Source organism: Ursus americanus, chromosome 35 (assembly GCF_024610735.1).
Source record: "Ursus americanus isolate L20-20 chromosome 35, mUrsAme1.1.p, whole genome shotgun sequence".
Lineage (NCBI taxonomy): Eukaryota > Metazoa > Chordata > Mammalia > Carnivora > Ursidae > Ursus > Ursus americanus.
The window spans coordinates 2329068-2351355 of NC_142161.1; the positions used below are offsets into that span (position 1 = coordinate 2329068).

Genomic DNA, 22288 nt, shown 5'->3' on the forward strand with positions numbered 1-22288 from the left:
TCTTTTTTATTTTTTCAGTTTATTTATTTATTTATTTTTAAAAAAGATTTTATTTATTTATTTGACCCCTCAGTTTATTTATTTTAAGCAATCTTTACACCCAACATGGGGCTTGAACTTATGAACGCTGAGATCAAGAGCCACATGCTTTCCTGACTGAGCCAGCCAAGTGCCCCTCCAGCTTTGTTCTTCTTGTTCGAAATTGCTTTGGCTATTTGGGGGTCTTTGTGGTTCCATATGAATTCCAGGGTTGTTTTCTCTATGTCTGTAAAATTTGTCTTTGGGGTTTTGATAAGAATTGCATTGAAACTGTAGATTGATTTGGGTAGTATGGACATTTTGACAGTATTAAATCTTCCAATCCATGAACACGGGTCTTTCCATTTATTTGTATCTGCTTTAATTTCTATCATCAGTGTTTTGTAGTTTTCAGGATACAAGATTCCACTTCTTTGAGTAGGTTTATTCCTAAGCATTTTATTCTTCTTAGTGCTGGTGTAGTGGGTTTTCTTAATAACCTTTTCAGATGGTTTGCCGTTAGCATATAGAAATGCAACTGAGTTTTGTATGTTGATTTTGTATCCTGCAATTTTATTTTATTGTATTTTTTAGATATTATTGTTTATTTGAGAGAGACAGATAGAGAGTGAGAAAGAGAGAGATCAGGAAAAGGGAAGACGGGGAGAGGGAGAAGCAGACTCCCCGCTGAGCAGGGAGCCTGATGTGGGACTCGACCCCAGGACTCTGGGATCGTGACCTGAGCCGAAGGCAGAACTTAACCGACTGAGCCACCCAGGCGCCCCATATCCTGCATTTCAATGAATTTGATTATTAGTTGTATCAGCTGTGTGTGTGTTCTTTAGGATTTTCTGCATAAAAGATCATGTCATCTGCAAACAGAGGTAATTTCACTTTTCCTTTTCATATATCTGATAGGAGGGTAATTTCCAAAATATATAAGGAAACAAAACTCAGTAGCAAAAAAATAAATAATCCAATTTTAAAATGGGCAACAGACTTGAATAGACATCTCTCCAAAGAAGACAGACAGACGGCCAACAAGTATATGAAAAGATGCTCAACATTATTAATCATCAGGAAATGGTAACAAAACCACTTCAGATATTGAGATGCAACTTCACACCTCTTACAATGGCTCCTATCTAAAGGATAAGAGATAACCACTGTGGCGAGGGTGTGAAGAACAGAGAACTCTTCTGTACTGGTGGTAGGAATGCAAATTGCTACAGCCACCGTGAAAAACACTATCGAGTTTTTTCTTAGAAAAATTAAAAATGGAATTACCATTTGATCCAGCAATTCCACTTGTAGATATATATCCAAAAGAATTGGAGTCAAGATCCTGGAGAGAAATCTGCATTCTCATGTTCGTGACAGCATATATTCACAATGGCCGACATATGGAAACAACCCAAATGTCCATCAACAGATGAATGGATAAAAAAAAAAAATCGGCATAAACACATAGGGGAATATGATTCAGCCTTGAAAAGGAAATCCTAGCATTTGTGACACTGTGGATGGACCTTCAAAACATTATGTTTTGAAGTGAAATAAGCAAGTCATGGAAGGATGAACCCCACGTGATTCTTCATATATGAAGTATCTAAAATAGGCAAATGTAGAGAAGTAAACAACAGAGTGGTAGATGGGGGGACATGCGGAGATTCGTTCAGTCTCTATAAAGTTAGTTCTAGAAGATGCAGAAGTTCAGAACTTTGCTGTACAGCATAGTGCGTATAATCAACGCTAAGGTATAGAGCACTTAACATTTTAAGAGAACCGATCTCAGGTTTAAGTTTTACCACAAAACAACAACAACAACAACAACAACACCAACAACCCAACAACAAAGGGACACAAAGAAACATCTGCAAGTGCTGATGAATATGTTTATTACCTTGGTTGTGGTGATGGTAACATGGGTGTATACATGTGTCCAAACCTGCCACATTATATGCTTTAATCATGTGCAGGTTTTTATATGTCAATTGTACCTCAATCAAGCTGGAAAAAAATCAGTTGTACTTATCATCCTGCTGCCAGTTCTGGTGGTGGACTATAATGGAATGGACAGGAATAAAGCTTGGAGACTGAGAGGGCTAGTGTCCGGAGCATAGCGTTTAGGTCAAGAGAACTTGATGAGAGACAAAAGGAGAAGAGATGTCCTGAGCATAAAATGGATAGACCCAGGGAGTTTCTAGAGAGTTTACTCTCTCTAGACAATTTCTAAAGGTACGAAAACACCCCCTCTTTATTCTTCTGATTTTATATATCCGTTGGACTTGGAAGGCAGAACCACTGGTTATCTCTTGCTTCCTCTGAGTCGTACTTAACATCCCAATAAGGAAGACAAACAGAAACAAACAAAAAGATATCTTGAGATATCTTGTAGGTAAACGTGAGAATTCTTATAGGGTAGGAATGGGGAAAATCTGATTGTGTTGGCATCAGGCCTCGAAAAGGAGGAAATAAAAGATGTGCTTATTTCCTACGGGAAGCTCTGGTACCAAGGCCTTTGGATAAGAAGAGACTGGTGTAAGTCAGTGTCAAGGGGAGAATCTGCCTTCCAGGGATGGCTGTTGATTCACACGGCCAGACCAAGCTGTAGTCACGTGCTGGGGCTGCAGAGAACTTGACCCTTAAAGGCAGAGAAAACCAAAGAGATCTGACGTCATGGAGAGAATGTGGGGAGTAGAACCCCTAGCAAGCAGGAGCTCAAGTATACTCTGTGGTTGTGGAGATGAGCATTTAAATTAAAAAAAGAAAAAAACAAAACCCCAAAAAACCCCAAACAACCACACTTGAATTTGTACCTTTGATGAGAATAGTTTGCACACTGAGTCTTGATCTCATCTCAGAAAGGAAAACGCAAGAATGGAGAAGAGAGCAGCCCTCCGCAGAGCACCATGAGACCAGCCCCCTGGGCTCTTGCCTTTTCCTCTAGCTCTGAGCAGGAAATGGCCGGCCTGATGGTGGCCTGGGCCCCATGTTGCTGCTTGTCCCACTGGACCTGTTGCTGGCTCCCCTTCCTCAGCCTGGAGGGGGCTCGTAATAGCTGGGGTTTCATGGCAGTGACAATTATCTGTGCCTGGGGTCAGCTTTCCAAGGTTCACCCTGACTGCCTCCCCCCTGCGATCATTCCTCCCCTCCAACTTTGCCCTTGAGGTCTCTCTCCAAGAACATTCCCACACTTTCTAAGAAACTATTTCTTTTTACTGTATTCGGGCTTCTCAAAAAATAGTAAAATTAAGTTTGACGTCAAAGACGTCCAGCCTTCAAAGAGTGCAGATATCCCTGGGCCACGGAAATACAAAGGATCTGGCTTCCTGCTCAGAACAAAGGGAATGAGGAAAAGACAAGAGAAGAAAGGAAAAATAAGCTCTCCGCAAAATATCTTGCCTTGCATAAATCCTTTCTTTTTCTTACTGAAAAATTTCTGAGCACGGCCTCTGTGCTCTTCCCACCTCAGGACTCAGAATAGGGAGACCCGGAAGGCATGGTATCCTCAGTCTGTAATATCCAATTTACCCGGGTCGCAGCGTGAGCTGCAGCTGCACAGACCCGTGGCCGTTTCTGCAAAGGTAGAGGGATCCCTGCATTGTCCTTTCAGCTGCTCTCCCCTGGCCTAGCTTAAACTTCAACTAGGGCTTTCGGTGTGTGTGTGTGTGTGTGTGTGTGTGTGTGTGTGTGTGTGTGTCTTACAGGGGAGGTGAGCCGGGAAAGGGAGCTGGTTTGCTTGACGATTGAGCATTTCTTCCTTAGTCTCCAAAAAGAGGGGTTGGGGAAGTTTCTACTGAGTGGCAACATTCCTAAGAGCCACTGGATTGCCTGAAATTAGAAGTTACTGTGCTACAGGTCTTTGTTAACAGTTGTGAAGATAGTTCAATGAAAATATGAAATCATTTTGAAAGTGAGCACCCTTAGACTGTGTCTTTCTGCTCTCAATCATTGTGCACCATTGTGAATTCAGATGCTCCCGAATTTCTCTGAGAGCGAGGTCTAGAGACTCTAACATCAGTCAGGATCTCCTCCGCGAACATTCTCCAATATTCTGAACGTTTATTAAGTAAAAGTACAAAAATGTGTGAAGGTTCACTAATAATATCCAAGCCAGAGTATGCCCGGATAACTGTCTGGGAGGTTCCAGGTCAGCACACGACCGATGAGAAAAGAGACGCGCATGCGCTGTTCTAAACTGTGAGCGAGCCGCGCAATGAGAGGGCCCAGGGGATACGCAACACCCGAAAGGGAGAAAAGGAGTCCAGTAACTGAAAGAAGGAGGGAGTAAGGATATGAGGGAACATGAATGAAGACTTCACGTAAAGAGAAAGCTCCCCGTGTGATGGACACTCTTCCTCCCCTAACGCCTGTGGTCTGGCCTTGTGTGGAGGCCATATCTACTGCGTCCGCGGGACTGGAGGCTCCCTGGGACCGGGGTGTGTCTTTGCCTCCCTATTACCTGGTACAGAGTCCATGCTCAGAAATGTCTGATGGACGGATGGCGGGACATGTTTACATCTGACCCAGCACACCACGTTTGCTAAACATCCTTTAGGACGTAAATCAGAATATTCTACTAATTATATGTGGTACTACTTTCTCTTCTGTATCTCAGTGATCTTCCGTCTGGGTTTTCTGTTTTAAATGTTAGTTGTCCTCTAGGACTGGCAGCATGATCAGAATCCTAGAGATTCCCATCTCTCACCAGTGCTCTCCCGCCGAAGGCTGGCTCCTATTTTCCAGACCCTCCAGCTGTTGGCAGGAACCTTCCTTCCACGGGCTATTCACGGCAAACATTACCATGCTTCCCACCTGACGGATAGTACTGGCGATGCTTGAAACCTCCGGGAGGGCCTGTCCTCCCATTGAGCCGGTTCTTCTAGAATTCTGACATCAGAATTCTGAATACAATGGGGCTTTCACTTTGGACTCTGGTCACTCTCCTTGGGAAACAGCTCTTTAGACAGTTCAGTATATCCTGATAAGAACCGGCTTCTTCTTTTACTCAGCGGCCCATCTCAGGGGTTTCCGTGTGACCAATAGTCAAGAGTGGGGACATGATTAAGGGGAAGTTGGAAAATGCATTTGCGAGTATCTGAGGTTCCTCATTCGTCCTCTGAAAACTGGTGGCGTGCTGGAATACTGGGTTCTACCGCACACTAATGCATAGCTACTGGGGTTCAGAAGGCTTTAGAAAAGCTCTTTAGGGGCGCCTGGGTGGCGCAGTCATTGAGCGTCTGCCTTCAGCTCAGGGCGTGATCCTGGCGTTGTGGGATCGAGCCCCACATCAGGCTCCTCTGCTATGAGCCTGCTTCTTCCTCTCCCACTCCCCCTGCTTGTGTTCCCCCTCTCGCTGGCTGTCTCTGTTAAATAAATAAATAAAATCTTAAAAAAAAAAAAAGTAGAGCTAAAAAAAAATAAAAAAGCTCTTTAAACGGTCAGCAGGACCATCCGGGAGAGTTACAACAGAACCATAGCACCGATGTGGTTTGCGTTTTCCTTCCCCTGCAACGTGAGTTTCAAAGGTCTTTAGTGCCCTGTTATCTTAGCAGATTAGTACTGTGGGAAAAGAAGATTTCAGCAGGTGCCCTCGGGGGAGAGAGAAGGGTCAAGTAAGTTTACTGATTCAGAGTAGTTAATAGTTACAGGTTAAGGCTTTAAAAAGAATAATTAAAATGAGCCCTAAGGCCGTTCTGATGAAGTAAAAGTAAATAAGGCCTTTTCTCCCTTGGACTTTCTTCTCCTTTTTGTTCTCCTGATAATGACTTTTAAGGATCACTAATCTCTTATATCTTGGAGGAGCCGTAAAGTCACGGGAACGCCTGCAGTCCTGGATCTTCTGTTGAGGAGAAGGCGTAGTTCCTACGGGTGGAGAAGGCGTAGTTCCTACGGGTGAAGGAGAGTTGAAAAACGGCGCTGATTGTCGTTGGTTGTAAGATATTTACAATACATGTTGGAACATGAAAAGCTCTGTTAGAAATTCAATCTAGGGGGTGCCTGGGTGGCACAGCGGTTAAGCGTCTGCCTTCGGCTCAGGGCGTGATCCTGGCGTTCTGGGATCAAGCCCCACATCAGGCTCCTCCACTGGGAGCCTGCTTCTTCCTCTCCCACTCCCCCTGCTTGTGTTCCCTCTCTCGCTGGCTGTCTCTATCTCTGTCAAATAAATAAATAAAATCTTTAAAAAAAAGAAAAAGAAAAAAAAAAAGAAATTCGATCTAACTTTATTTTGTTCTTTGTCCCCAGCCGTTTAGGCCCTGGAACCCCTTTGCCTCATGATTCCTGATAAACTTTGGGAAGGGCTCTGGGCTGGTTTCATGACCCCCTTTGGGTCCTGGGATTCTTCATCTTCCCGTATTTGCTCTCCAGTAGCAGGTAATCTTGGCGTGACACCAGGCAGGGAAGGGAACAGTAGGAAGGGCACACAGTTCTGAACAGAATTTTTAGTGCCAATCAGTTTACAGGAGCCTCGTTATAGAGAAGCTTTCAGTTGCCGAAGGAAAGGTCACTCCATTTACCTTGACGCCCCAAGGGCCCACAAAAGTAACACGAAGAAATTCCTCTAGTCCTCCTTCTCCAGGACAAGCATGAAAGCTTATTTGCACTCTCCTCTGTTCTTCTTCTGAGAGGTGGGTTGCTGGAATGAGGGGAATAGTTTAAACTGAGAGGGGCTAGTGAACGAGGTTGCAGAATGAGGTTAGCCCATGGGAAATTTTGTGATTCCTTTCTTCCTTAATGCACATTTACTCTCTGGGGCCAGGGAGCCTCTTCTTAAGGTTCCAGAGCTTTATGGGTGTCCACATGCAGGGAGGATGAAGGGATGGTTTTCTCTGAACGGAGCTTGATTCATAAAAATCGTGAATGAGATTTTATTTAGAATGTTGATCCGTTCCTTAGAAACTGATAATTTGAAACATAATTCTAATTTAGCAAAGTCTTAAACATATTTATTATTAGAGATAGAAAAGAATCCTTTCCTTGAAAATTCTTCCAGGTTTAATCAGATCAAGTTCGAGGCCTGTGAACGCTGCCCTAGGTTTCCATTTACCCCTGTCTCATTTTCTCTCCGACAGGAACTGCCACAGAGCCCAGCGTGGATGGAAAATCCATTTGGCATTTTGGGAAGTGTCTTCATAACAAAGGAAAAACAAAGACCTACAGGAAACTTAGCAAACACAAAAGTAGTAACCATGGCAGACAGCGTAGCCCACACATCCTGAGGTCCCTGCAGGTCAGCCCCCTGGCAAAAGAGGCAGCTTCTTAGGCACTGGACCCAGGGGTCCTTCTTTGAATCAAAGGAAAGGCAACCGCCCACAGATATCCACTCCTATTCTTCCTTTTAGCGTGTCTCTTCCAAGGAAAGTTCTAGAATAAGGTGCTTGTCCCAGATCCAGTCTTAGGTGAGGAGTGGGTGTATAATCCTCACTTTTCCTGTTGGAGTTACTATGTCTTCCTTTCCTTCGGGACAAATAAAAGATAAGGGAATTTCCTTATGGCTGAATAATATCCCACTGCATATCTATACACCACATCTTCTATTTCCATTCATCAGTCGATGGACGCTTGGGCTGCTTCTGTAATTTGGCTATTGTAAACAATGCTGCCGAAAATATCGAGGTGCGTGTATCCCTTTGAATTAGTGTTTGTGTTTTTTGGATAAATACCCGGTAGTGAGATTACTGGATGGTAGGGTGGTTCTATTTTTAAGTGTTTGAGGAAGCTCCGGACTGTTCTCCACAAGGGCTGCACCAGTTTGCATTCCCACCAACAGTGCAAGCGGGTTCCTTTGTCTCCACATCCTCGCCAACACTTGTTGTGGCTTGTGTTTTTTATTTTAGCCATTCTGACGGGTGCGAGGGGATAGCTCCTTATGGTTCCGATCCGCATTGCCCGATGGGAGGTGATGATAAGCATCTCTCCGCATGTCTCTTACCAGCTGGGTGTCTTCTGTGGAGAAATGTCTGTTCATGGCTTCTGCCCATTTTATAATGGGATTATTTGTTTTTTGGGTGTTGCGTTGTAGAAGTTCTTGATATATTTTGGACACTAACCCTGTATCAGACATGTCACTTGCAACTGTCTTCTCCCATTTAGTAGGCCGCTGTTTAGTTTTATTGACGGTTTCCTTCACTGTGCAGAAGCTTTTTCTCTTGATGTAGTCCCAATAGTGTATTTTTGCCTTTACTCCCCTTCTCTCAGGAGACCTATCTAGAAATATGTTGCTATCGCTGATGTCAAAGAGATTGCTGCCTGTGCTCTCTTCTAGGATTTTTATGGTTTCGGGTCTCACATTTAGGTCCTTAATCCATTTGGGGCTGTCTTTGTGCTTAGTAAAAGAAAGTGGTCCTGTCTCACTCTATGGCACACGCTGTTCAGTTTTCCCAACCATTTGTTGAAGGGACTGCCTTTTTGCCCTTGGATATTCTTTCCTGCCTTGTTGAAGATTAATTGACCATACAGTGGTGGGTTTATTTCTGGGTTTTCTATTCTGTTTCATGGATCTCTGTGTCTATTTTTGTGCCAGTACCATACTGTTTTGATTCCTACAGCTTTGTAATATAACCTGAAGTCTGAAATTGTGATGCCTCCAGTTTGTTTTTCTTTTTCAAGATGACTTTGGTTCTTTTGTGGTTTCGCACAAACTTGGGCTTGTTTGTTCTAGTTCTATGAAAAATGAAAGGCCCTATTTCTTGACACATGTATTCTAGTGGATGCAGAGAATATTAAGCAAATAAGATAAAGAATGCAGATTTTAATAAGAGCTATGAAAGAAAAAATAAGGTGACCTAACAGAAGAACTGGGTAGAACAGAATTGCTATAGACAGAATGTTTGAAATGTTGAAATCCTAACCCCCATATGATGGTATTAGGAGGTCAAGCCCTTGAGAGGTGACTAGGTCATGAGGGTGGAGCCCTCGGGAGTGAGAATGCGCCCTTATGAAAGTGCTCGCCCAGGACTCCGCGCCCTGCCACCACACAAGGACACGGCAGAAAGAGAGCCATCTACAAACCAGGAGGTGGGTTATCAGCAGACACCAGATCTGCTGGTGCCTTGATCTTGGACGTTCCAGGCCCCTAAACTGTGAGAAATAGACGTGTGTTGTTTATAAGCCATCCAGTATATGGAAGCTTGCTGTAGCATCCTGAACAAAGACGAGGACCGCAGACAGGGTGGTCAGGGAAGAACTCTGATGAGGGGATATTTAAATGGAGACTTGTTGAATGAAGAGACAGTCATATAAAAAACATTTCAGGCAGAAAAAACAGCAAGTGCAAAAGCCCATGGGCAGCAGCAAGTAGGAGCAGTAGGCGTTGAAATGACAGCGGCGGTGGCCACAAGAAACTATGTTAAGTAATGACAAATTCTGTACGGATGTTAACTTACCGTAAATACTGAGAAAAGAGAACAATTAATTGTATTCAAAATGCAAACACAGAGATTTAGAACCATTATTACGAAGTGGTAGAGAAGGCGGGGAGATGCCCCACTGGATTACGAAAGATAAATGTGGGCTGTCCCTCCACTGGTTTTCTCTATATGGTTTTCTTTCTGCCCAAAGAAGTGGAACATTGGGCTGGTCTTTGAAAGAATCCGCGTTCCCACCACTGATGGAATAAAGATCTTCTCTCTGATTGTCCCCTCCTTCCTCAGTGGCCTAATTGTCTCCTTTATTGGCGTCACCTATCGTGGTCTGGTCAGTCTGTCCACAAAGAGTGCCACAGCCTATCCTATCCAGGTACAAGGCCACGTGTGCAGCCTGTCCAAGGGCCTGACGGCTTGTTCTCAGGAGGCTTTCATGGAATCTGATCAACCCCATGGTCTGTCCACACATTCTTGATGAAGAGCAAGGCTTCTTTCTCGTCTCTCTGCTTTTGGCAAATCCTGAAACTGCACCTGCCCCACTCTAGGTCCTGCTGTGTAGAGCAATGGCTTTAATCTCCTGAGGCCACTCATCTCCACCTCCCTGTCATGCGCATTGGAGCGGTAGGGATGGTGTAGGATAGGGCTTGTGGCTGTCACACCGAGGGCCTGGAAGCAGCCTGCAGGAGCCGTTGCTGCGTCACATATGCTCTCTCAGCTGCGTGCTTCCCCCTAGTGCGGGTTCCAGCCTAGTGTCAGGTGTCACAGTTAGTTGCCACGTCTCTTTAACCACCTTTAATCTGTAACATTTCCACAGTCTCCGTGTCGTAGGTCTGAAATTTTTGAAGACATCAGCATCTCTTTTTAATTTTCCTTCTAAATAGACATCACTTTTTTAAGGACAGTTTTAGATTCACAGAAAAAATGAGCAGAAAGCACAGACTTCTCATATACTGTCTGCCTCCAGGCCCCCATGCACAGCCTCCCCCACTATCAACACCCTACCCTAGGGCAGTGCATTTGTAACAGCTGATGGACCTACACCGGCACACACCGAAGTCCGTGGAACCCATTAGGGTTCACTCTTGGGCTGTATCTATGTACGTAGCTCATTTTTTTTCTCTCATTAGTCTGTCTCTTGTCAGTTTAATTTTCAGGTTCCAGTCACTGAATCTAAGAGAGTAGAGGAAAAAGTTTCTTCGCCCCCTCTGTTTCCCCTGCCCGTTCCATAATCACGTGTCCAGGGTGAGCCCCTGCTCTCCACAACGTTAACCCTTGTGCTCATTTGCTCAGTCTTGTAATACATGTAACATAATTTGAGAATCTCTTTGCCCATACCACTCTAATGAACAAGGCTACTCACAACGTTTAGGATGTGTTTGCAGCTTTTCCCTTATCTCCACCCGACCCTCAGAGATAATAAAGGTATCGTTGTTTAGTCCGCGTGCCGCACGGCGAGGCTATCCCCATGTTGATAGCCCTGGGCTAGAGTGTGGCCCTGGGGCTCCGATTCAGGCCTGCGCTTTTTTTCACCACACGGGGTTCCGCAAAGCCACAAATGAAGTTAAGTGGGCGTACAGTCAGGAGCAGAAAGCGTGTTTGAGACTGAGATGATGACGTGCAGACAAGCAGGCACATGTACTTGGCCACCCCAGAGACGGCCCTCTTTTCTCTCCTCAGACTAGTCATCAGACATGATGAACTGATCACAAGGGGCAGCCCCTCAAGGGGCTGGAAGGCCAGTGAAAGTTCAGGACAAAGCCCAGACCTGCCGGCCTTCCTCCCCACACCCACTCTAAATACTTTTCATTGGAAGAGAGTATTTTCCGAGACTTGAACAATCAGCAAGTGCTCAGAAATGTTCAACAAAAACTACATTGTTCACCGAGAACTTCGGTCAATGATGCTTTCATTCTTCGGCTGTAATTCCAGTCATCCGAGCTTGCTGACCAAGTGCCGGCTCCGCAATGCTATCTGCAATGGTCCGTTTTGCTGCGGCCGGGTGTCTCTGGGACATTTGACGCTGTCTGGAGGCAACTTCCCCCAGGAGCCCAGCAGGAATCAAGGGCTCTTGAGAGGGAGTCCCGGAGATAGGGCAAGACGGGGGACTGCGGATAAGACACCATCTGCTCTGGATCTGCTCTCCTCCTGCTGGCCACTCTGCTGTCTACCACACAGAAGGGAGTAGCCAAAGGCAACCTTTAAGTGCAAGGTAAGCAGCATTGTTTAGACACCTCTTCCTCCAGCCTTCCTTCACTCCCTTTGCTTCCCGTTGGCAAACTTATCTGTCCCGTTTTTCCCCTGGGAGACTCAAGCACACCCACGGCTCCCACCATCGCCCCCGTGGAGTTATGCTCCGTTGTACGTGGTTATCCCAAGGCGCTCTTGGAGGCGCTGCTCTGGATGTCTCAGTGCCTGCTGCTAGTTACCCCAGTGTAAATCTCAGGGTGTCTACAAGGATGCCCCCGCCCACATCTGCCAGCATTTTCCTGATACGCCCATTCCACTCTCGTTGCTCTCTGATTCTCTATAAAGATAGAATTTAGGGGGCCTGGGTGGGTCCGTTGTTAAGTGTCTGCCTTTGGCTCAGGTCATGATCCGAGGTGAGCCCCACATCCCCTTCACCCTCTCCCTCTGATGCTCCCCCTGCTTATGCCCTCTTTGTGTCAAATAAATAAATAAATAAAATCGTTCAAAAAAATAAAGAGAATTTAGAGATCGTCGGTCTGTCCCTCTCTCCCAATCAGAACCTTCCATCACTGTCACCTCTACTAAATCAGTATTAAAACTGAACTCTTAATTTTGACTCTTGAAGAAACAATATCATTAGTGGTAATAAAAATAATATTACAATTCTCTTAGGGCTCCCTATGTGCTTTGAATAGGGTAACCATATAATTACTGTCTGACTTGGGACACTTTTGAGAGTGAAGAGGGACATTACTATTTATTATGCCGGGAGAGCGGGCATAAATAGGGATGGTCCTGGGCAAACAGGGGCCTATGTATGGTTTCATAGCTCCGAACCAGTTTCTCTCTATTACCTCACATGACAGAGGACTAAGGGAGCTCTCTGTGTCTCTCTTGTAAGGGAACTAATCCCATTCATGAGGGCTCCACCCTCATGACCTAATTACCTCCTGAAGGCCTCACCTCCAAATACAATCTCATTGAGACTTAGGTTGTAATATACACATTTGGGGTGCGGGCAGGGAAACAAATATTCAGTCTATGGCATCTTAGAATAAGGTACTTTAATTATTCCTACTTTACAGATAAGGAAACAAATTACACAAGTTGATACACTACTGATCTTTAAAATCGTGATGCAGGATTTTGTGTATTCATCTGCACTCATCCAGAAAAATGCCAGTCAGTGTTGCAGGAATAATTAAAAGGTGAACTGATTCCACACCCCTGTCCAAATAGACTCCAATACCTATGCATTTCAATTCTCTTTTATTATTGCTTTGCCAATCGTCCAGCCTGTGTGTTTTATAGATGATGGAACTGAGGTCCAGAGAGGTGAAATAATTTTCCTGAACACAGCATCCCAGTCATGAAGCTGCAACTAATACATATGGTCTCTTCACTCTACTGGCTCTATTCAAATTCTCAAGAGCAGTTTATGGAAACGATCATCACATTTTATGTGCATAAAGAAATGACAGCTGTGATGTATGTCAAACTACTTGGGACCATTTTTGAGAGATTTCTATCACATTTTTTTAAAAGATTTTATTTATTTACTTGACAGAGAGACATCTAGAGAGAGAGGGAACACAAGCAGGGGGAGTGGGAGAGGAAGAAGCAGGCTTCCAGCGGAGAAGCTTGATATGGGGCTCGATCCCAGAACGCTGGGATCACGCCCTGAGCTGAGGGCAGACGCTTAACGACTGCGCCACCCAGGAGCCCCATGAGATTCCTATCACATTTTAACCTGTGAAATGAAGATAAATACTGCAACTGTGATTTAATGTATAGGAAACGAGGCCTCTCAGTAATGGGTCACAGACTCATTCTACACTGGATAACTGTCCCCATGACCTAGAGGACAACAGAAATGATGCAGACCTTCTCAGAACCCTATTTTATTTATTTATTTATTTATTTATTTATTTATTTATTTATTTATTTATTTTAAAAGATTTTATTTATTTATTTGACAGAGAGAGAGACAGCCAGCGAGAGAGGGAACACAGGCAGGGGGAGTGGGAGAGGAAGAAGCAGGCTCCTAGAAGAAGAGCCTGATGTGGGGCTCGATCCCAGAACGCTGGGATCACACCCTGAGCCAAAGGCAGATGCTTAACGACTGAGCCACCCAGGCGCCCTCTCAGAACCCTATTTTAAAACAGAGGTTTGAGGCAAACACGACTCAAGTCCCACTCCTAGGAGAAATTCCATTGCTGGAAGGGACATTCTGCTGCTCATATTCTTAGTCAGCTTTGCTGTTTCTCAGCTGCATCCTTTTCCTTGTCTGCTACCTACCTCCCCCTTGCCACCATCCTCACAGACGAGACCGCCTCCTTTCCTTTACCCATCTCTCCCCATTCCTGGGGCTATGCTCTATCTCTTGCTGTATTTTCTGTACTGACTCTTTCCTCAAGATGTGCACACCCTCGTGTCAGCTTCTCCCCAGGCACCCCCATCACACTAGTGCACAAATTTGCTCCATCTCTTCACTGTCAGTGTCCTTTTTAACTCCATTTCTTTGTCTCTGACTTTCTCTTCAACTTCCTGGAATAAGGGTGCTCTGAAAGTACTCCAGCAAACGCTCCATTGGTCTTCTGGTTATTATATCTCGCCATCTAATAAAATATTTCCTTCTTAAACATTTTTAAAAATTGTAAGGTATATATATGTGTATATATACCTTATATATGTATATATAAATGATACGTTATATATATATATAAATATACACATATTGTGTGTGTGTATATATATGCTGTCTCTCTCTGTATGCACATAGAGAGAGAAAGAATGGGAAAGTGTTAATTTTTTTCCCTTTATTAATCTTGTCTTTTAACTGGACCATTTAGTCCTTTTATATAATGTAATTATTCATTTTTATCTTCCTCAGTGAATATCTACTATCTTATTTTGCCTTTTCTATTTGTCTCATTTGTCTGGCTTTTCTATTTCCTCTCCTTTCTTCCCTTCTTTTGGGTTAGTGGTATATTTGTCTGTCATTCTGCGACAGCTATTAAAGCTGTTCCCAAATAGTTCTCTTGTTCCAGGCACCGAGAAGGATCCTATTTCTCAGTCCCTTGTGCTTAAATGTGACCATGGGGCTTTCTCTGGTCAATGAAGTGTGAATAGAAGTGACAAGTGTCCCTTCTAGCAGAAGGTTTTAGAGCTGTCCTGTGGGGTGCTGTGGTTTGTTTGTTTTTTTCTTAAGATTTTATTTATGAACTTAGAGAGAGAGAGAGTGGGTGGAAGGCTGAGGGGGAGGGAGAGAGAGACAATCCCAAGCAGGCTCCACGCTCAGCCTGGAGCCCACCTTGGGGCTTGGTCTCACAACCGAGATCGTGACCTGAGCCAAAACCCAGAGCGGGCTGCTTCAGTGACTGAGCCACCTGGGCATCCCAGTGCCACTGTCTTTCCTCTGCCTCTGCGATTATGACAGTGTGTGTCAGGATGAAGCCTGCGTCAGCCTGTTTTTCCAAGTGACTACCGTGGGCAGAGCCGCTTGGCTGGACCAGGACAGACATGCAGCAGAAATGAGAAAGGGCTTGAAACTCCTGGAATTTTGAGTTTGCTTGTTACCGCAGCACAGCCTGGATCCCCCTAACTGACCCACCGTGCGCTTATTCTCTGCTAGTTTGCAATTCATACCCTCTGTTCTTTTCATTGTTACCTTAGAAATTCTCAAATACATAGTAAACATAGAAAAGTCTAATCAATATCTCTTAGTACCTCTTGAACACTTGGCAATTCACATCATTTCCAAATTATGTTCCTGATATATATTTTAATTTTATTTTCTTAATTCAACAAGACATTATTGCGTTATATAGTGAAAACGTTTTTTTATTTGCCACATATTTATTGTCATCTTTCTTTTCATTATTCCTTCCTGAATTTCAGACTTCCGTTGAGTAGCTTTTCTCTCTAATCTGAAATCCATGCTTAGAGACTTTTTTAGTGGAGGGCTGCTATAGTGGAGTTTAAACTCCATTAGGTTTTGTTTTATTTTATCGTTTTGTCTGCAAATGCCTTATTTTACCTTCATTTTTACGTGACAGGGTGAGTAATTCTAGGTCTGTGTGTTGAGAAATCAGAGCTAGTGTATTCAGTTAAGATTATGACCTGCCGAAGAGGAGACCCAAGCCATTCCCACGGCCAGGTTACCCCCTTAGCATTTCAGCTGTCACTTTGGGGAAGTGAAAAGCCCAGGGCGCAGTTTCAGAACGTGGACACAGAAGCAAAGTCATAAGATTTGTTACTTACAGTTCCCAGAAATGGGGAGATGGAGAGTTGGGGGAAGAGGATGGATCAATGGCACAGTGAACCAGGGGACGGAGCAGTCCCTCGTCCCTGGTCAGGAGCAAGCAGGAGATAGAGAGCAAGGGAGCAAGCACCTATCCCTTAAAAGGTGGTTGGTGTGGAGGTCGCTAACTTTTCACCTTCTCAGCTAAAGTGATTATTTTATTTTATTTTATTTTATTTTATTTTATTTTATTATTTTATTTTTGAGAGGTGGGAGGGAGGGGCAGAGGGAGAGGGACAGAGAATCTTAAGCAGACTCCCGGCTGAGCGAGGAGCCTGATGCTGGGCTGGATCCCAAGACCCCGAGATCATGACCTGAGCTGAAATCAAGAGCTGGATGCCTAACCGACCGAGCCGCCCAGGAGTCCCTCAGAGACTCTCTTACCTGAATAAAGGCAGAGTCTTCTGAGAGTGAGGCTGCCCTAAATCCCCACTGGGGGAGTTTTACAGCCTGGAAGAAGACAGACCATTCACACCTGCATAAACAAACATCACAAACTGTCTTACTTCACACTTGTTCCCCTAAAAGCTCATTTATCTCTCCTAAAAACACAAAAACAAGACCCCATTTATGTCCTACAGAGCTCCTTTCCCTCGCTTCCTTCCCTTATGAAGTTAATATGGAAACCCTTATCTCCAGCTGTTCAGGGAGCCACGTTTTGGTACTCCGACACAAGCGTGTGAATAAACATTGTCTGTTTTCCCGTCAATCTGTCTCTTTTTGTCAGTGACTTTGCAGGCTCTCTGACATGAACCTAAGTGGTTAGGTCCACTCCACATGATGAGTGCTATGTAAGGCCTAAGAGGCCAAACCTGGGTGCAGGGTAGGGTGTGGGACAAATGATAACAGCACGTAAGTAAAAGCTTACACCATACCACATCTTCCTCAGCCCACTTTCACTTTCTGATTCATACGCGCTAGCAAATAGGCTGACTTCACTAAAGATTTTTTGGATATCATGTGGCAACATAATAAAAACACTTCCCTTTAAAGAATTCTGTTCCTTCCCCGAGGTCCTTCTCTTCTCTCTTCTTCCCCTCCTCAGGGTTTCAAAACTCTCTACTTTTTTCAGTTCAGGTTTTTCGCAAAACAAAATCCTGGGAAGTCCTTTACTTCACCCCTACTTTTTTAGGAAGTCAGAGACGGCTCAGTGTCAATGCAAGAGATTCTCTGGGGAGGAGCTCAGCGCCACCCTACGCGAGCCGTCGCTACAGCTAGCATTTATCACGCTTTCCGGGGACCTCTCCAAGCCCTCTGCCCATCTTACCTTATTTTGTCCTCATAATAAATCTGAGACATACATATCATCATCCCCATTTCAGGGATGAGGAAACTGAGGAACAGGGAAGAAATTCAGTTCTGTAAGTTGCCCAGCTCCTCAGACGTTAAATCAGAATTTGGACTGAGACCATCTAAATCCAGAGAACGGAGGGAATTGTGATTATCCTCACTCCAGAAGAACTGAAATTGTCACCCAGCAAAGACAGGTCTCTTTCTAGGAGGTGTGACGTTGCATAAAATTTCTGGACATGACAGACTCCATCTTGAAGCTCCATTTCCCCTTCTAATGAACTTTTGAACTGGGCAAAAAGACCTTTCAAACTGGGCCAGACTCAGTAATTGTTTTACAAGCTGTTGTGTATAAAGTCAATGGGACACCTGGCACCTGGGTCATAAAACTGCCAGTGTGGCCTTCTGATGACAGATAATTAATTCATGCAGATCAGGAATCGTGTGGTGTGATAACACCAACACATCAGTCAATCCAAGTGTAAATCAGCAGGGCTCGATCTGTCAGGACTTCGCCTCCCTGACTCAGGTCGGGTTCTTGCCCCCTCTCCATCTTTCTCCCCAACACCCTGTTCTTCCTGTGCGGGAGGACACTTCTCTGGGCATTCTGGAATCTGCGTTCCAAAAAACGCAATCCTGAGACTCCCCAGTAAGGGCTCTTGTTCTGTTTCAGTTTTGCCTCTGTTTCTTGGTCGACAGAGGGAATTTTGCTGTGAAAAAATACGGTGATCTCTATTTTTTCTCCGAAAGGGATTTGGGTGTTTTGTTTTGTTTTTTGTTTTTTAAGTAGGTTCCACACTTAACATGGGGCTCAACTCTGCAACCAGGAGATCAGGAGTCCCACGCTCTAGTGACTGAGCCAGGCTGACATCCCTTGGGGGTTTGGTTTGGCTTTAGTTCCTCTCCTCAACTCTGATGTTCCAGGAGCGGTTGCCGCAGCCGAGAACGGCCGCACACCCGCCACCCACACCCAGGAGAGCTGAAGTGGCCAGCACTGGGCGAGGTCACAAGTCTCTTCCACCGCCCTGCCTGGGAACTGCCCCCCCCCAGACCCCAGATCCACGCGGCCGTCCAGCGGCTGGCAGCTGGAACTTCACTCCCCTCCCCACAGAAGAGGTGCTGTTGGAATTCCAGCCGGGACTCCTGGGGAGAGAGAGGACCTCCCTTTCTCTGCTGCTCTGGTGATCACAAGTTTATGTATCCTTTGCGAACCACCAAGCACTATCTGGTGCCAATGGCCCCCTGCGATTATGAGGACTTTGCTGGGGTTCCGGCATCAGCACTATAGTGGCTTTCTGTGCTGCTGCTTGTGAGCCAGCAGACAGATGAGATTCACGTGGTACGGTTCCTATGGGCCAAGACTCCCTTCCCAGCAGTCCTGAAAAAGAGTGGCGTGGATGATTCCCTACAATGTCTCTTCCTCACGAGGTCCTTGGTTCCCTCTAAAGTGAAACCAAGATGCTCCTCCCACCTATCTTTCCTTGGAGGCCAAGCCCCTTTGTAATCCGTATAAGAATCCAGGGATCACAGAGACTGGTCTTCTGCTCTGTCCTAGAGACCAAGCTAGAGACCCAGGTCAGTGGCTGAAGAGGTGGTCTCAGGAACTTCTGCTTATGCGTTGGATTGGAGGGACCAGGGTGGGTGAGGTTAGCACCTGAGAAAGCTTGGGCCAGGCCAATATGGGGATGGAGCGTGTGGGCTGCAGGGAACCAGTGGTGCTGGGGGAGGGAAGCATCGCTCTTGGTAATACAACGGCATCCCCTTATGATGCTGGTGTTAGGCACTGGGCTGTTTCCCTTGTGTTGGAGGACAATAGGCCTCTGTCTGTCACCATCCTGGAGGTCCTGGTGGTATTTTAGGGATGCAGTTCAGCTCGGGTTTATTCAAAAGGATTTTCTAATTAGCCCCTTGAGCATTGGGTATAAATGTATTTATTTTTCAAATGTACTTTATTTATTTATTTATTTATTTATTATTGTTCGATTGTTTTAAAGTTTTTAAAAAAATTTATCTGACAGAGAGCGATAGGAAGCACAAGCAGGGGGAGCAGCAGAGGGAGAGGGAGAAGCAGGCTCCCCGCTGAGCAGGGAGCCTGATGCGGGACTCGATCCCAGGACCTGGGGATCGTGACCTGAGCCCTAAGCCAGACACTTAACAGACTGAGCCAGCCAGGCGCCCCCCTCAAATGTATTTTAAATTTTAAAAATCTCTAGTACTGACACAGGACTGTAGGATTTTAGTTCCCTGTCAAGGTCACCCCCCAGAGGCGAAGACCCCCTCTCTCTAGCTAGTGGGAGTTAAATGCTCTTCGAGAGGACTGTGTGAGTGTCTCAGTACTTGGGAAATTGTGCAGGAGGAGGGGTATCTTTCCGCTGACCCAAAGGGAGACTGTGAGCCGGGGAGGCCACAGCTAGAGCCGGGGAGGCCACAGCTAGAGCCGGGGTCCTTTCTAAGGCAATGCTTTTTCCCTTCTCTCCCTTTCCCGGCTAGGCTCTTCTGGAGCAGCGAGACCACTATGGCTCAGAAGTTCTTCATCCTGTTCCCACTACTGGTCCTGGTGCTGCTGGCGCTGGGCTGTGTCCAGCCGTCTCTGGGCAAGGAGTCCCAGGCTGAGAAGTTCCAGCGGCAGCACATGGACTCGAACACCTCCACCGTGGGCTCCAGCTACTGCAACCAAATGATGAAGCGCCGGAACATGACAGCCGGGTGGTGCAAGCCGGTGAACACCTTTGTGCACGAGCCTCTGCCCGACGTCCAGGCCGTCTGCCTCCAGGGAAATGTCACCTGCAAGAACGGGCAACCCAACTGCCACCAGAGCAGCTCCAGGATGCACATCACCGACTGCCGCCTGAAGCGTGGCTCCAAGTACCCGAAATGCGAGTACCAGATGGAGCAGCAAGAGAAATCCATCATCGTGGCCTGTGGGGGGAACCCGTATGTGCCGGTCCACTTCGACGCTTCCGTGTAGGGCTCCCCCTGAGGCCAGATCAGCGAGAGGCCCCCGTCCCCATGGTGGCCCCTGCTGCTCCCCTCTCCCTTCCTTGCTCGGAGGGAAACAACTCCGGTGAGGGCTCCTATCCAAAACACATGCTTCCCTGCCCAGGGCTCGCCCGGCGTGGTTTGGGGGGTAAGGTGGGCCCCGTGTGAACCACTTCACTGCTTCTTCCAATAAAACATACTTGCAACCACCTGGATTTCCGGGGCTGTCACCATCTTGGTAATGTCCGTGTGATTGCTTTCCTGCGGGGATGAGGACTGTAAACCTGGCTCGCCGTGGTAAGCCCCGGGTAGAATCCTTCCATTGGAAAGTCAGAACCTCCAATTTAGGAGCTAGAGGAGACTGTAGAGATGATTAAATCGAAGGAGAATAAGTAGATTTTGGCTTGTGTATCCACTTCAGTGGGAAGGGCCTGCTTAGAATGCTGTAGAAAAAATTCTAATAAGGGATGTGGTTGAACAGTAGCCTCTGTCGAAGGCAGGATAGAGGTAAAGGTGTGTGTGCCACTTGCCATCCCTGACCTAACGTAATCCCCACTTTTATAGAGGAGCAGCCTGGATCTCAGAAAGGGTAAGTGGCTTGCTCATGGCTGCTGCTGGTTAGCGGCACAGCTGGGCCTAGACCCTGGGTCTCCTGGCTTCCAGTCCTTGTTCTTTCTGCCACCAGAGTGGACTCAGGAAGACTATCCTGCAGTCTCCCTTTTCCTAAGTGCGGTGGAGGAAGGCACCTGGGTGGCTCAGGGGGTGAAGGGGCCTACTCTCGATTTCAGCTCAGGTCTCCATCGCAGGGTCTCAGGGTCATGAGTTCCAGCCCTGTGTTAGTCTCCACTGGAGGCATGAAGCTTACTTTGGAAAAAAAAAAAAAAACAATTAACAAACAAGCAAAACACCCCAAAGTGCTGAGGAAGGGGCGAGGGCTCTCCCTGCGCTCGCTGGTTGCTCTCTCTCAGGTTTCCAGGACACCGGGTCTGTGAGTGCTCCGTGCCTGGCCCCGCTTCTATACAGCCCTGGAAAATGCTTAGACTCTGTTTCTGTCATGACTCCATCATCTCATTGGACGCCCTGTTCACAGTTGGTTCTGGCTCCTAGAACTAGAGAAAGGCCCTGCTTCCACCGAGTCTGACCAGTTCTGTCATTGTCCTTGCGTACAACGTTCATAAATGTCGGAAGAGACTGTGTTTCTCTTAAGTGAAGCGAACCTTTCGCTTCTGTAGAGGGGAGAGGGGCTTTGGGTGACGGGGGCCAGACATCCCTGCACTTCTGTGGTGATGGGGATCTCAGCCCTTACGAGCAGTGAGGATGGAGAAGGAAACTTGGAGTTTCTCGATAGGTGCCTTGAGCCAGAATTTGTCTTAAGTTCATCTCACCCTTTTCCCAAACCCAAACCTCCTCGTTTCCCTCTTGCTGGTGCTAAGAGCACACATTCCTGGAGCTTTTAAGAATACTCACTTGGGGTTTTGCTGCTTCTCTATGTGCACAGTCACCAGCTCTGGCTTCTGACTCCCTGCAAGTTCTGGGCCTGGGACTGCTGGGGGCTTCTGTCTGAGGAAGAAAGTGATAGGTGGTGACAGTGATCCAGACCAGCCGTTGGGGAAGAAAAGTGTCCTGGAGAGGGTCAGGCCCAATCAAGGAGAGAAACACCTCAAATACTCTGGTGACAAATTGGAGTTTTCTGTTCAGTGGGGAGACTATTGCTACCTCACAAAGAAAGGAGTACTAACCCCTTTCAGGAAACTAATCCAGGCAGATTAATTTTAAATTTGAGGTGCTAACATATTACGGCGCGTATCTGCTTGAAGGCAGAAATGGACATATCCAGTGATTCTTTTAAAAAGGATAATGCTGGGGCGCCTGGGTGGCTCAGCTGTTAAGCGTCTGCCTTCGGCTCAGGGCGTGATCCCGGCGTTCCGGGATCAAGCCCCACATCAGGCTCCTCCGCTATGAGCCTGCTTCTTCCTCTCCCACTCCCCCTGTTGTGTTCCCTCTCTCGCTGGCTGTCTCTGTCTCTGTCGAATAAATAAATAAAATCTTTAAAAAAAAAAAAAAGGATAATGCTACTTTCCAGAAAATTCTTCAAAACAAACAAGCTTCAGGAATTCTGCATTCTCGGTGGACAGGTAAGCCC

General features: G+C 46.1%; 1 protein-coding gene across 3 annotated transcripts; it reads left to right on the top strand.

The window, feature by feature from the left end:
- Nucleotides 1-11335: 11335 nt before the first annotated feature.
- On the top strand, nucleotides 11336-20380 carry RNASE1 (ribonuclease A family member 1, pancreatic). 3 transcript variants are annotated; one of them, XM_045784902.2, is made up of 2 exons: nucleotides 11336-11595; nucleotides 19657-20380. In XM_045784902.2, the coding sequence occupies exon 2, from the start codon at nucleotides 19682-19684 to the stop codon at nucleotides 20132-20134; it is 453 nt and encodes a 150-aa protein (XP_045640858.2). In that variant the 5' UTR covers nucleotides 11336-11595; nucleotides 19657-19681; the 3' UTR covers nucleotides 20135-20380. The 3 variants fall into 3 exon arrangements, with proteins under 3 accessions (XP_045640858.2, XP_087715105.1, XP_045640860.2); XM_087858979.1 differs by lacking the exon at nucleotides 11336-11595 and adding an exon at nucleotides 18097-18347; XM_045784904.2 differs by lacking the exon at nucleotides 11336-11595 and adding an exon at nucleotides 18615-18741.
- The last annotated feature ends 1908 nt before the right edge of the window (nucleotides 20381-22288 follow it).